The sequence below is a fragment of the Papaver somniferum genome, chromosome 11, assembly GCF_003573695.1.
Source record: "Papaver somniferum cultivar HN1 chromosome 11, ASM357369v1, whole genome shotgun sequence".
NCBI lineage: Eukaryota > Viridiplantae > Streptophyta > Magnoliopsida > Ranunculales > Papaveraceae > Papaver > Papaver somniferum.
In genome coordinates this window covers 129,606,733-129,622,769 of record NC_039368.1, presented here as the reverse complement: position 1 = coordinate 129,622,769, position 16,037 = coordinate 129,606,733, and the positions used below count along the sequence as shown (strand labels likewise).

The following is a 16,037-nucleotide window of genomic DNA, read 5'->3' as shown; positions in this document are numbered from 1 at the left end:
TTTTCCAACTCGAATTAATAATTTACTTACTGAAAAAGTAATCATGTCATATACAACCTCTGATTAATCATGTAATTGGTGGAATGTATACGTACTTGGAGAGTTTGATTGTGTTACATTAATTTTTATATTTCTCATTTGAGGAATATGTTGTTTAATGTGTAGTAAGTTATAATACCTTTGGATATTTTGTTTAAAAAGAAGAAGTTCGGTCACATTGTTGCTATATATCACTACCAGCTTTGTACTTCGTATCAGAAGAATTAGTAATCAATGCCCCTCACTACCTTAGAAAGTTTACCCATTTTTTTCTTCCTGTTACCAAAAAGAATACAAAGTGAAGATTTATTTTGTTGTACGAAAAATCCTTTTCGCATTGGCAATCAAATAGCGGGACAATAAAACTTAGTGATGCTTTACCAAACTCTTTCTTTAAACGAGTTAAATTTTTTTTTTTGATGTGAAAAGTAAAATTTAAATTTAAAACATAAACATACCTTAGTTATTAATTAGTAATATTTTTGTTCTGCCATTAAATGTTTCCCCAGTTCGTCGATTAATTCTTTAACAAAAATCAAGTCCTCATCTTCATCTTTGAGGTTTTGATACAAACGACATAGTTTTGAGCTTGACACAACTTTAGACCTTAATAACCCAAAAATACCTTGAAATACAAGCGCAATAAAATATCATTATTATTTTAAGGGATATTTTGACTTTGGGTCACATAAAAATGACCAGATTTGCGTTTGGGTCATAAGAAAATTTTAATTAGAGTTTGGGTCACGTGACCGTTTTTGACCCTCTTGACCGTAAGGAACTCAGTTATATCCTAAAATGGTTGAAATGACCTTCTCAGAGGTAGTGACATCATCTCAAACTTTTCTCAATACACATCTTAGATTCTCAATATAGTGTATACTTGGAAGCGAGATCATATTTTATTTTCTCAGATTCTCAATCTTATGAACCATGAAACTCATCTCTGATTGTTCCTTTAAGAACCAATCATGGCAAGAAGTCAACTATCCTCTTCTCTGATTTTCCCCATTGTTTCATTTTAATAACCTCATCTGCAAACCTTGATCTGTACAAATGATGAACAAAATAAATCAAATGGGTAAATTATATCTTACACTTTTTCAGTGATGTTTGAATTTTTGAGATCTGATACCCTAATACCCTGTAAGGATAATGAAATTTATTAGGATTTGTTTGATTTGGGTTTGTTGATTTATAAAATATTTATATGATCTGCTAACCAATGAAAATGAAACAATGATCCAATTAATTTCTTTATTAACTTTCATAACAACATCAATTGTTAGAACTAATCAACTGCTAAAAGTTTAATACTCGATTTGTTCTTTTTTTCGAAGTCTTAGTGATTGCAGCATGTCATAAACTACCAAAGTAAGCAACTTATTTGTTGTTTATTGATTCATCATCTCTTCTCAATTTACACGGAGCAAAGCCCGTCAAATCAATCCCGACAGCAACCGAAAATCACAGACGAGAAAGGGAAGAAATGAATTCTTCTCGGTTTAGATGTTACGTTTATTAGAAAATGGAATTTTGTTACACGTGCGCGTCACATGAAGACAGTCACTAACGGTATTAACTAAATACAAATTAATTATTTATTTTTTCTCTTGATAAGGATCAAAACGGTCAATGACGGTCCTGTGTCCCAAACTCTAATTAAAATTTTCTTATGACCCAAATGCAACTCTGGTCACTTTTTTGTGACCCAAAGTCAAAATATCCCTTATTTTAGATATACATAATACTTTTTTTTTCAATTTTTAAATTAATTTTTAGATAATATATCGCACAATTTATTTGAGATATATAATCATCATACTTGTAGGATTATTTCATACTCTCTCAATGATGATTTAATTCAAGAGATACTGACCAAACTGTTGCCGCGACTAACAAAACCACGAGAATTTTTGTTACTATAAAAGATAAAGTTTTATGGTTGTCTTCTTCTTGAAGTTCCTTGTTGATCATGAGTAACCATATTGCCAGAACCATAATCGACCATAATAACAGTCGAGCAATTTTTCTTAAGCCATGGAAGAAGTACATCAAGTTTTTCTTCTTCTTCTCGTGGAGGAAGACGATCAGCTTTATTTATGACCCCATCAGATACTAATCTCCCGCATACAATAACCATTACAAATATCCAGATCTTCCACAACAAAATGCCGGATAATCTAAAATTTCTTGAATCATGTACAATAAAAGTTAAAAACAAGGCAGTAGTAATGATTAGAAGAAACACCACTTCTAACCATACTAAAGGACTAAGAATGACGGAGTTTTGGTACTTCGAGGGAATCTGATTACGAAATGGATCATCTTTGTATTCTATTTCTGTTGTTCCTTCTTTAGGCTCCATCATTTTTGACTTTAACGTGTTTGCTTTGGTTAAAATAGCCATTGTTGAAGATTCTATTTGGATTTCTTCACTATTAGAAGATTCTTTAGATCTTCTTTGAAATGTATGATCAGAATTTGAGGTTGGTTTGGTTTCAGAAAATGAGTATCCTAAAACCCAAGGATACACAACCTGTTTTTCTCGTAGTTAATCTTTTACCTCATTCCATTGTTTTTTTTTTGTTTTTTTGTTTTTCCTTCTGTCTGCTCATAAATTGTAGGTGATAGAATTTAATGCTACATAGAAAGGTTTTGTGATTCAAATATTGAGTATCAAGCTCCTCACATCTTAGTTGTTTCTTTACGAAACTCTTAGATTTGGTTTTCGTTAATAGTTACCATGATTTGGATTGCAATTGTTTTCCTATAATTTTTGGAATTAAATTAAAAATTATTAAAATTTAACTCATAATCAAAGTAAAATCGCGAAGATTCAAGTTTGTAATAGATAACTTAAGTCTTAATCGTGGTAATTGTTTTCATCATTTTCTTTAACTTTGATATCTAGAAAAACTAGAGGATTTTTTGTTTGTTTGTTATTATTTTTATTCCAATAAATGAGTTTTTAGCATATATCTTGTTTTTCATTTGAGAGGAAAGAAATCAATCTTTTTAATTATACTCCATATATATAGTATAACTTAGATTATCTGGGATATATTTTTTCTATTTTTTTGTATGATTATATGGTTTTATAATACGATTATCATTTCCAACACCACTCACATTCAATCTTTGAACTTTAATGTATTTAACTGATTAGTAAGAATATATATATATATCCTTTCGAAAATGAAGACATAACAAATTAATTCAATCTAGTAAAGAAGGTGAAGTATCGACAAGATTGGTTAAAAATGATCATGTAATAAAATTACAGAAATAAAGACAATATTCCAATATATATAAAAAAAATTGATTAACTGTAGTATAATACCTAAATTATTACAACTACCTTGAACAATTGAAAACGAAAAACCCAATAAATTTTTTATTTTCTTGATGAATGAAAATGAAAATAATGTTGGATATTTCCTAGAGTTTTAATCTTATCTATATAGTGTCAAATGCAAGGCAACCAACATGATGCCCTTGGCTATTTTCCCAGATATTGCGAGGGACTAATAATAACAGTTCAGCATGTTCGTTGAAATAAAGGTGATAATTTACATTCATGCTCGACCCAACCTTGTTTATTTGCAATACAACATATATTTTTCTAACACCATTAGTGTATGCCGTTTTGAGTATTTAAGACATTTAGGAGTTGGTCCAGTATCAATATCATCACTAGTTATACGTTCCTTGCTTTGAAAGTAGTCTCACCAACTCAAAAAACTAATTTGTATCTTCAACTAGTTTTAACTACAACCTTCTTTGCTGATATGATTCAAACATCTTTTAATATTCTTAGGTTGGGATTAATAGTTGATTTCTTATCAAAGACTGTTTTAATAAGGTGTTTAGATAACTTTAAGAAGTTACTTTTCAACTTAATTAAGTTGAAAAGCCAGAACTTAGTTTGAGAATACAATTTCAGAATAACTTTTAAACGCAAAAAGGCAAACTTTTGATGAAGCAAATTTTTTTTATTCTCACTTCTGATATTAACTTTAGTTTTTCATATCAAAATACCCTAAATATGTTCACCACCGGATCACCAATACTTGTATCCCTACAACAACGTAAGAGAAACACCAATAACGGCTCTAAAGTTTCTATTTGGTAGTCTTATCTACGCGCACTTTTACGAGGGTGTGCATATGTGTCAAAAGTAAAACACTTTCCGCATAAAACCATCTCCAATAGTGTACAGTTTTAAATATAGAATTTCATATATGGATCAAGAAAAACATTTGATATTCCTTTAGGTTTATTCCTGTTCTGGAGTAAATAATAATTAATACGTAAACATATGACATGGAGGTCCAACTGAGAGTCTAGTTAAGACTTTCAATAATACCTTTTGATGTTCATATCTGCACTTTTAGGTTATAGGACCTAACAACTATACATGAATTCATGTTAAATGTGGTTCTAAAATCTTGCTTAACATTAAAAAAAACTAGATTTACCCTTTTTCTTTTTTGATAAATGAAGGCTAAGTGAATTTGACAGAATCTCTAAACCTTCTCTGTGCAGAGTTATGTCTCTAACGATTGTTACTTTCAAATGACCAAGAATAAAAACATGCATATTTATAAGCAGAAAAGAAAATACAAGAAAAATAAAGCAAATACTAAAACCCCTGAAGTCTTTACAAGAAAAGCCTCGAAACAATATTGCACATGCATATGCTGCCTCGTTAAAACCTTGACAAGGAAAACCCAGAGGAAAAAAGATTGACAAGGGAAATAGAGTACAACGCGATGAATCCTAAAAGAACGCCATAAAAATATATTAATATTCTTCATATGATTGATACTAATTTGTCTTCCTACCACGTTCAAGGATGATATATCGTCATAGAGGAAATATTTGCATCCACAAATAAGTTGTGGTAAATAAGCATTTTCGCTTGTGATAATATGATAAAATCGGTATTTTGAGCCCTTATATAAACTTTAAACAAGTTAATAAAAGTGTCACGATGTCCTTCATGGAACTAGGAGGTCCACTTTACAGAATCTTTAACTTTAGACACCGATTTAGTTGAGTGTTGCAAATTTTATAAATTACAGGCTTTTTGATGAAACTCGAGACTGGAATCATACGAAATGTTTCCAATAAATAATGTAACTTTAACGTTTATGTTAGGAACGCCCATTTCCCTTTCCAAATTTTGACTAAATTTCTCTAATAGACCATTATTAACCATTATCAATTGACCATGTACCTGCCAAGAAGATCCTTTGTCAAGATGAAGGTTGTTGATAATCAGAACAACAATTATTATAAAGCTCATTATTGACCACCTCAATTTAAGCCTTGTATATTCCATAACTTAAGATGAAATAGAAAAACATGTGAAGTAAGCTCCATAATAATAATACCTATAATGACATTATATATGTAAACAAGTTAGAAAAGTAATAATATAATACTAAGTAAAATTCATCTTTAGGGGAGAAGGTGAAACAAACTATACTACCACCATAAGTCCCCAGCCAATTAAAACTTCTAAATCTCCATAGGATATAAAAACTGAAAATACCCTGTGCACTTCACATCAAATAATTTAAGGAGAGACCAGTTTCTTTTGCAGATTACTAAACATTAAGATAAAAGGAAAGTTCTTGTTTTACCTGTCTGGAAGCGCCGACAATCATAGAGTTGAAGTCGTATAAAGAAAGTTCATAAAGATTATGGATATGAGCAAGACACCTAAGAGCCTTTTGGAAATCCATAGGTCTAAAACCTATTTTCATCTGAGCATCTCATTGTCAGCTTGTACCTTGCCTAAAAGATGGAAAACCATTAGAGCATCTCAAATGCAGGGGGTAAAGTTTTAAAATAGCATGACACTTGGGATTTAAGACCTTTTTCACCAAAGTTTTATCTCCAATGTAAGGGTGAAGGTCATAAAGAAATATGACACGACTAAGTAGGAGTAAAGGAGAAAGTCTAAGCTAGACTTTCTTCATAACCCTGGGTCTTTAGTCCATATCATATTTTTGTCTCCAAATTTAAATAAAAGGTATTAAATAAAAACCTTGGGGAATGGAGATGAGCTTTATGCAAGAAGTCTTATCTTTATTTTCTTTTGTCATTTAGCAATGACTCACAACAAAATTGATGTTAATAAGACCTCCGCTTAGGGTTTTTTTCAAGCATGTAAATAATAACAAAACTAGAAGGAAATTACACGAGGGTATCTAGTACCCATGAAGTCACTGAGTACAATTTGACTAATGAAATTTGGGATTGTATGTTCCCAAATTTTGGTTCCAAGATTCCCCGTTTGGCTTCCATCTGCTGCGTGATTAACAAGGCCGTCCGCTGCTTGATTTCCTTCTCTGTAGTTGTGCTGGATGGCTCTGTGTGGTATCTGATTAAAATTGTGCTTTATTTCCTTTATCATTCTTTTTAAATACCAAGGTGATGTTCTAGGGTATGTGACAAAGTGCAGAAGAGTTTCAGAATCTATCTCGAAAAGTACTTTCATCCATTGTCTATTTGTCGCAGTTTTTGTAGCCAGCAGCAGTGACCAGGTTTTTGCTATTAAAGCAGTAGTAATTCCTAGAGGTTGCGCGAGATCCATGATGACTTTCGATTTCGAGTCTCTGCAGATGAAGCCTTCCCCTGCCAATCCGGGGTGACCTCTGACAGCTCCGTATGTGTTAATTTTTATCCAATCTGAGCCGGGATAGGACCATCCTACCAATATTGTTGTCGTCGTTCTGTTTCCTCTTGACAGAGTGAAAGTTGGTAAGTCGCCTGGAAAAGTAGGGGGACTGAATGTTGAGACCATATGTACTCCTGTTGTTGCTTTAGGGTTGAAAATAAAATGTCATTTGATGTTGCATGTTTCTGACGGTAAACAAATTCATTTCTAGTCAACCAGAGTGACCAAAAAAGATAACAGAAAGAAGAGAGTACTGTGGGAGGGACCTGTTGTTGTAGGAGTTGGGAGATGGTTGTTTGAGGTGTTATTGCATTTGGGATGATAATGGCGATATTTAGGGTGTTGGTGAGTTGATTGAGTAGAGTGTTCCAGGTTGTAATCGCTACCAGACAGCGTAAGAGTAAGTGATCCGCTGATTCTGTATCAGAATTACAACGAGGGCATATATTGGAGTTGACGAGATTGATTCGGTTTAAGATAGTGAAGGTTGGTAGGCCTTCATTGATTGTTTTCCACAAGAAAAGCTGAATTTTTGGTGGACATGGTAAGGTCCAAATAAATTTGGTTGTGGGTAGGGGGTTCTGCTGAGGTTGTATTCCTTGAATTAAGCATTTGTAATCAGAGGCAGTAGTGTACTTCCCAGATTTGGAGTGCGTCCAGATGATCTCATCCTCCGTGTCGCTAAGAGGGAAGTGGATGTTTCTAATTCTTTGTGAAGCAAGGGGGGGGGGGTAAGTTGTTTAGCTTGTCATGGTTCCAATTATGAGAGATGAGATCAATGATGTCTGCCACCATTTGGATGGGGTAGCATTGTGTTGGATCTAGGTTTGTGAAATGTGGGATCCAGATAGCCTCAATAGGGGTTGTCAAACTGTTTCCTATTTGGTGGAAAGTATGTTTCTGGAAAATCGGTATGAGGGATGCTAATTTTTTCCAAAGTGAGATGGCTGAAGGTGCAATGGTGATGGTTCTCTGAAGAATTGGCTGATTATTGAGGTATTTCTCATTACATAGGCTTGTGTATATGGAATCTTTCTGGTTATGTAAACTCCATATCCTCTTCATGAATATAGCTTTATTGTGGTCACTACTTTTCTTAATTCCAAGCCCTCCCTCGCTTATTGGTTTGGTTAGTTTGTCACTACCCAAATTATAAAGCTTTCTAACTGAAGAGTCATGCCCCCAAAAGAAGTTTCTGTTGATACGGTCTATTTGTTGGTGCACATGTGCAGGGAAAAGTTGGGTTTGCATAAGATGGTTTGCGGTTGGTGTGAGAGAAGTTTTGATGAGAACTAACCTTCCCGCAGGTGTTAGGCATTTGGTCATCCATCCTTTCGCTTTTCGTGCTAGCCGTTGGAGGAGGGGGTCAAAGATGTGACAAGAAGCTCTTCCCATCTTGAATTGGACTCCCAGATAAATAGGGGGTTCTGATGTGGTTGGCATTCCGAAAAGTTGCTGAAGATTGTCTATTTTTTGTTGCTCCAATCTTGGATGATGAATAATTATTGATTTTGAGGTATTAATCACCTGCCCTGCTGATGAACTGTAGGATTGTAGCAGACTCTTTAGATAATTGCAACTTTCCGTAGAAGCTTGAAACGTAACGAGGAGGTCATCTGCATACATCAGATGCAGAATTGGCGGAGCCTTTTGAGATATGCGTAGTCCCCCCATGTTTTTGCGGATTTCTAGGTTCCCCAGGTTGGTGGAGAGAATTTCCGCACAAATTATGAAAACATAGGATGAGAGCGGGTCTCCCTGTCTAATGCCTCTTGTCGGAGCAATATATCCGCTTAGGTTTACCTTGATCCCTTGCATTGAATATGCTCTTAAAACGAGAGCGGACATAGGAATGACATAATAACTGGAACTTAAAAACAAATTAGCTTGAGGCCAGGTGAAGTTTGAACACAAGCCTTGGTTGACTTGTCTATGTTGATAGTGGCCAATAATTCAAGTTCGCACATGTAGTTCTTGGAATTATAACACATCTACGAGTTGGTCCAATACCACTAACATCGCTCGTAATAGGTTGTATGCTTTGGGAATGAGTCTCACAAACTCTAAAGCGAAATCTATATCTGCAATAAACTTATCCTACAACTTTATTTGATGGTGTATCTCAAATATATTTTGGTACATTTTATTTTCATATGAAAGCGACTTTAAGATGTTTAAGTACACTTTCAAAAGTTACTTTTCAGTTTACTTAAGTTGAAAAGTCAGAAAATAGTTTGCCGACACAATTTTAGAATTCAGAAAAACTTCTTATAAAACAAATTGTCATTTTTTCCTTGTTTTTAGACTCAACTTATGCTCCTACTATCAGGATAACTTATAACTGTGTTCATCCCTGATACAACAATAATTATATCTGTATAGTAACTTAAGGGAATACTTGAGATTACTCACTAATTTTTGGAGGCATCAAAATCCAGATCCCGAGTCAGCAAAAAAAAACAAACATCCTCTCGATATCCAAAGTTTCCCGGCTAGTAAAAATAAATGAGTAGTGAGGGATGATTAAGCTAAAGCATCTTTAGAATCACGTCTCTACATTCCAACGATATGGTATCCATACCTAATTTATCCACATTGACTTCAAAAATTATCACCCTTAGACCGAAATACCCATACTTATCACCAGTATTATATTTTAATTCATGGGTATTTCCGTCCAAACAAACTATTTATCAATTTATCCCCTCACCTTGAAAAATAAAAATCAGTCTCGCTTTTCTCCCTCTCTCCTCTTTCTCACTTCAACTCCTTTTCCGTCTCTGCTCACAGAAATTAGGGTTTACTCAAAATTTCAATTCAGTAAAATCTGAAATCAGGGTTCACTTCATCTTCATCATCACCATCTCCTTCGATCAAGAAAATTAGGTTTAATTTATTGTAATCATCATAAAGAAAAAGAAAAAAATCGAAAAAATCATAAATTAGGGTTTGATTCCATTGGGTTTTTATTGATTTCATAGTTTTGAATAAAGGATTTTGAAGTTCATTATGCCAAGAAGTTCGAGACATAAGTCATCTCATCACAAGTCTCATCAACATAAACACAGCTCAAAAGATGTGATTGATTCTGAAGAAGAAGCAGCTGAAGAGGTATTGAGCTTCAAAGAGAAGAATGGTGGTAAAGAGAAATCCATGAGTAGTAGGGAATCAGAGAAGCGGAAACTTGTAGTTAATGGTGGTGGCGGTGATTTGATTGGAGGAGAGTATAATGGTGGTGGTGGTAGTTCGAAGAGGCGGAAAGAGAAGGGTGGCGATGGACCGGTATCGGATCGGTGGAATGGCGGCGAAGTTTCTGTTGTTGTCAGTAAGGAGAAATTAGTTGATGAGGATGGATTGAAATCAAAGATTGATTTGAAGAGTAAGTCTAGTAGTAGAAGACATGAGGAGAGGAAATCTGAGAGTGTTGTTGTTGTGGAGAATGAGGAGGTGGTGGTGGCGAAGAAAAGTGTTGTTAGTAATGGGAGTAAGGTCGAGGTGAAGACGTCGAGGTCTGATAAGGAATCGAGTAAGAAAGATGTTCATTATAAGGATTCTACTAAAGAGGTTCACTATAAGGAGTCTATTAAAGAGGTTCATTATAAGGAGTCTACTAAGGAGAAGGAACACAGGTCTTCAGAGAGAGAGAAGAAGAATCAAGATGTGCGGTGTGAAACGAAAATTGAATCGAAGATTGATTCAGTGGCGGTGAGTGTGAAGAAAGATGTAGTAAATGCTGGTAAGGTAACTTATGATTTGTTTATTTATGTGGGTTAGAATGTTTTTGTTCGTGTTGGTATGTGAGTTTTGTGTAGAGTAGGTAAGACTTAGTAACATCAGTAGGAAAAAATTGAACCATTATCGAACATGGATAATAGCTTGTTATTAGTGGTTCTAGGTTAATTGTATTGCCAACTTGTAGAGGAAAAGGGAGACATAGTACATTGCTTTTCTAGGGAGAAGAGAATTTTATTCGGTTTTATTTCTTTCGTAAGATTCAACTTGGGCATTGATCGGAGATATTTAGGGTTGTTTTGTACCAAGTTTCTGACATTAGGAGTGACATTAAGAGGATTATTGTTGACCAGTATCACTCATGTCCATCACTGTATGCATTCAATGTGTCAAAGGAGCACTTGAACTTGGTTACGTCACCATCATGGTTGAATTTGTATCAATCCATGTTTAGAGTTCGAATGTTTTAATTATTGGAAACAACGATACAGGACACTTGTTAATCACATTTTTTTATGTCCATTGAATTTAGGAACCTTTGATAGGTGGGTAGAATTTATGTGCTTATCAAGAAAGAAATGAAGGAATTAGTTTTACTAACTGTGAATATTTTCTAAACTTGTGCTGCTTTTAGTTATTTTCGAACTTAGGTTTTGGACATATATATTATCCGACTACGAGATTCTCATTTGTTTATCTAAATCTTAACAATGCATTTTCTCTTGATCCATGAACGAATGAAAAGAAACTGATCTGATTTGAAGCCATTATTGTTTTTTAGTTCTAAGCCTTAATATGAAGTCCGGATAAATTGCTAGAGCGGGTTACTTTAGGAGGTTGATGACTGTAATTATGAGCTGTGGTTGTTGTGCATAAATTCTTGCTACAAAATGTCTCTCTATCTTGTGATTCTTGGGGAACTTGTATATAACGTAAATTGTTTTACGTCTTTTTTGTTTATTTTAAGTAGTCCAGTTTATGCAGTTTTGTTTTTGGTGGGAGCATCTATGCTTACTAGAAATCTGTAACTTATTAAATTTCTACTGCATTGTTTATAGAGAGGCAGAAGCATGATGAGTTGCGAAATCCTGAGTTGGAGAAGGAACTTGAGAAACGAATCAGGAGGAGGAGAGATGATTCTGATGACAAGGATAAATATCATGATGATAGCAGAGATGCTAAAGAGAGTCGTGTATCGTCAAGGGATGATCGGTCCAGGAGTTCAAGGTACAAGGATGAAAAGCAGCAAGATGGCAGGTATAGAGAAAGTCATCATGAAGATCTGCGCAAGGAAAAGCTAAAAGATGACAGGTATAGAGAAAGTCATTATGAAGATCTGCGCAAGGAGAAGCAGAAAGATGATAGGTATAGAGAAAGTCATCATGATGATATGCGCAAGGACAAGCAGAAAGATGATAGGTATAGAGAAAGTCGACTTGAAGATTCACGCAAGGACCACACAAACCGAGATGACAAGCGCAGAGATGAATACTTAAAAGATCACTCTGGTCAAAGGTCTGACAGTAAGTATCCCAGAGATGAAAAACGAAGCCCACATGAGAAGTCTAAACCTCAGGAACGTGAAGGTGATGGTAGTCCACGTAATGATGACCGTGTCAGCAATTACAAAGACAGTAGAGGAAAGAAGAGGTACGCTGATGATAATGATGATTACGGTGATTTTAAATCTCGTAATGCCAAGGAGCACCACCATTCAGTGGCAGAGAAGAAAACACCAAGCAGAAAAGAATCACCTGCTGATAGGGGAAGATCACAGTCGCGGCATATAGATTATGTTACTGTGGGCCGAAGTAGACGCAGAAGTCCCAGCCCTAATGCTCATCCTGTCAAGGATCAGTCCAGGTAATCCATATATTTCTCGCTTATGATGTCCTACCATGACTTTCTGGAATGATGGATAATGAATGCAAGATAATGACCACTGGACGGTGGTTCCGCATATATTATGCAAATTGCTCAAAATTTCACAGTTGAAGAGGTATCTAGAAAAGTTGGATCCGTAGGTCCACATGAATGTCTGTGCCAGGCTAGAGAAGAGTCCATGTAATGCTTGTTGAAATGCCATCAGCACAAACTATTAAGCTATCCATAGCTTTCACATAATGGTCTAGCGGCAAAAATGAAATCTGTTCTTGACTCTAGTATTAGTCTATTAGAGGAGGAATAAATATATTCTGTGCACATAAGAGTCCAAATTTGTATGTCTGGTCTAGGCTCAAAGCACGTAAATCCAGATATCGAATAATCCTCTAACTGTATGTTGTCTTTTTTACAGGACTAGTTCAAAAGCGGAATCTCAGTACAAGGAACCTGTTCCAGATGAAAGAGTCCGATCTAATGTCACTCCTTTAAGAGAGCGTAGTAGTGTTCATGGGAATTCTGAGAGAGCTTCTGAATCTTGGTCAACAGAGAAGCACAGATCCGTAACAAAGCCCTCCAAAGAGGAAGGAAATCATTTGGCTGGTTTTTCAGCGGAAAAGTCTCCAGTTAGACAGGCCTCACCTGCAGCGTTGATAGATAAGCCTCAATCCTCAACAAGTTATGAGAGAAGATATTCAAACAGAGCAAATGTTAACCGAAGCCTTGATATGGAAGAAACTGGACGAAGAGATGACAGAGGAAGCAGGGAACTGCCTTCGGAGAAGAAGAATGTAGAGGCAGATGGTGATACAGTGTCTGTGTCATCATCATTTAATCGAAGCAGTCACTTTCCGAGCAATTCCTCTTCTATTCCTACAACACCTTCTTTCAGGGGCGGGGCTTCCAACCCTTCAGTTTATGGGTCATCAGAAGAAGATGGCAGAGGCAAGTCCAATCGTTATAGGAGGACTGGTGATTTTAATGTGGGAAGAGGACCGGGTAATGCATGGAAGGGCATTCCAAACTGGCCCGCACAATTACCAAACAACTTCATGCCTTTTCAGCATGGTCCACCTCAAGGAGGATTTCATCCAATGATGCAGCAATTTCCCGCTCCACCTTTGTTTGGTAACCACCCTGGGATTCCTTATCACATGCCTGATGCTGATAGATTTAATGTTCAGATGCATGGATGGGATGGAAGTAGTAATGTCGTCTTTGGGGATGAATCTCATATGTATGGGAGACCAGATTGGGATCAGAACAGACACATGCTGAACGGTCATGGCTGGGATGGGAATTCAGAAACGTGGAAAGCGCAAAATAATCCTGCAGCAGCTGAAAAAGACGATCATGACCTATCTTCCACAGGAAATGATGGTTGGGCTGGACACCCTAGTCAGCGATCCCGGAATGAGCGAAACAGGCCTAATTTTAGGGCGGAGAGTATTGAGGTAAAGAGATCCGATGAAACACCACCTCCACCACCCAAGGCCCCAATAGAAGCTCCTCCAGTGAAGCCTGTACTGGAAAAGACACCAGAACCTGCCAAAACATCACGTCGTAGTGATACTCATTTTTGCCATGTTTATCTTTCTAAGCTTGACATCTCAGTGGATCTTACTCATCCTCAGCTGTATAAGCAGTGCGCGAGTTTATTTGAAATAGAAGGAAATTCAATGAATGATTATGGCTCTAAGCATGCACATGTAAAGGTAGATTCTATACCTTGAGAGTCTGGCTTCATCGACTTCTTTTCTTTTCCTATTGGCCTAGGACTGATCACATCTATGTTCTTACAGGAATTCGAGGAATCAAGACTGAAGATGTCCAACACACCCTTGAGTGCTTCACTTTTCCCCGTACTGAAGGATACTCTATTACAGGTATATTTATGTCAAAACCATAATTTCTCATAAATCTATGTAAATGTAGTATAAAATCCGGACAGAGCAGATGTGCAAGAAGTGCACGAGTATGGAGCTTCTTGAGCTAAAGCTAGTTCAAATTTTCCAAAACTAGGAACTTAAACTATCTTCTAGGGCTTCTTTATTTTCTAGTTTATCATATAACCTATCGATAATTTCCTATCTGCAGAGAGCCATGCTCCTTTACAGGAAACGAGACGAAGAGACGCAAACCAAACTTCCTCTCTCTTCCCTACCTGGGTCAGAACCAGAGTCTACTCCGTGCTGTAACGATGACAAAGCAGAGATATATCCAGCTTTGAGTGTGCCGAAACTAGAGACACCTCCAACTATCTCTGATGAGACCGTTCAGAAAAATCCACCTTCAGCTCAAGAGATGGAAGAAGAACCTACCCTTGCTGAAACAGTGGCCGAAGAAATTGGCTCTGCTCAATTGAGGATTGAAGGGTCAGTCCCAGCTGAAATGATGATTAGAGAATCAGTCCCAGTTGAAATGATGGTTGAAGAACCAATCTTAGCTGAAGAAATGGCTGAACAACCAATTTCATTTGAAATGGCCGTTGAAGAACCAGTGCTTACTCAGATGATGGTAGAGGAGCCTGTGCCTGCTAAATTGCTGGTTGAAGAACCAGTCCCCTCCCAAATGATGGTTGATGACTCAGTCCCTGCTCAAAAGATGGTTGGAGAACCTATCCCTGCTCAAATGATGGTAGATGGACCAGTCCCTGCTCATACGATGGTTGAGGAACCTATCCCCGCTCAAATGATGGTCGAGGAACTAGTTACAGTATCTGCTCATATGATGGTTGAAGAACCAGTCTCTGCTCAAATGTTGGTCGAAGAATCAGGCCCTTCTCCACAGATGGTTGATGATTCAGTTCCAGCTGCTGATAATGAAGAATTCGGGAAACCAGACCTAAACTATGATCATAAAATAACAGAAGTACTAGACCTGATTATTGATGAAGGGCAAGAACCAGTACTGGACCCTGATCAGGAGAAAACACACCACCCTGTTCCAAATATTTATCAAGAGGAACAAGAACCAATCGCAAATCATCACGAACTGGTGGACCTGGTCGATGAGGAAGATGCCATTGTCATTTTAAGCGATTCAGAAGGTGATGGTGGCACAGCCGGTACTGATGCTGAACATAGTAAGTCTATCAATGGTTCAAGGTATGATCCGTTAGGTTATGCCCATAACGAGGTATGTGAGGAGGCTTTAACGCCAGAATCAATTGAGTGTAGGTCGGTAAATTTAAGTCGGATACATTCTTCTGAAAGTACACATTAAGACAATTTCAGTTCCCGTAAATTTTTTTGCTTTTTAAATTCCGTTTCCCATTGAAAATTTGCATGTTCTGTTTCTTCTGTTACTCATCGTCTTAAGGTCGTTCTTTCTAAGTTGTTATTTACCTTTCAATAAAGAGAAGAAAGAATAGGTATGTAGGAAATAGAGATTGCATCATCCAGGATAGTCGTCATGTTTTTCCTTGCCAGTATAGAGCTCTAACAAGTAGCTGGTGATGAAAATTGGGCTCTTTTCTCTTTGTATATCAGCTATTTCTACATAAATATGAATGAAAATCATCTCCTTTCTTCAATTACCTCGACGCTATTGCTTTTGCCTTTTTTAACTTCAAATGCATCATAATGAAAAAATGATTAACTTTATATTCGGAAAAGAAAAGAGATACTATCACTTTTTCAATGCAACCTACTTCGTCGAGAACCAAAACAGCCAGTTTCCCCCCTCCATTATC

The 16,037-nt window shown here is 36.4% G+C and overlaps 1 protein-coding gene across 1 annotated transcript; it reads left to right on the top strand.

Annotated features, from left to right (window-relative positions):
• The first annotated feature begins 9,468 nt into the window (after positions 1-9,468).
• LOC113325416 lies at positions 9,469-15,887 on the top strand. The gene is made up of 5 exons (XM_026573622.1): positions 9,469-10,466; positions 11,521-12,325; positions 12,759-14,058; positions 14,146-14,229; positions 14,441-15,887. The coding sequence occupies exons 1-5, from the start codon at positions 9,740-9,742 to the stop codon at positions 15,566-15,568; spliced, it is 4,044 nt and encodes a 1,347-aa protein (XP_026429407.1). The 5' UTR covers positions 9,469-9,739; the 3' UTR covers positions 15,569-15,887.
• The last annotated feature ends 150 nt before the right edge of the window (positions 15,888-16,037 follow it).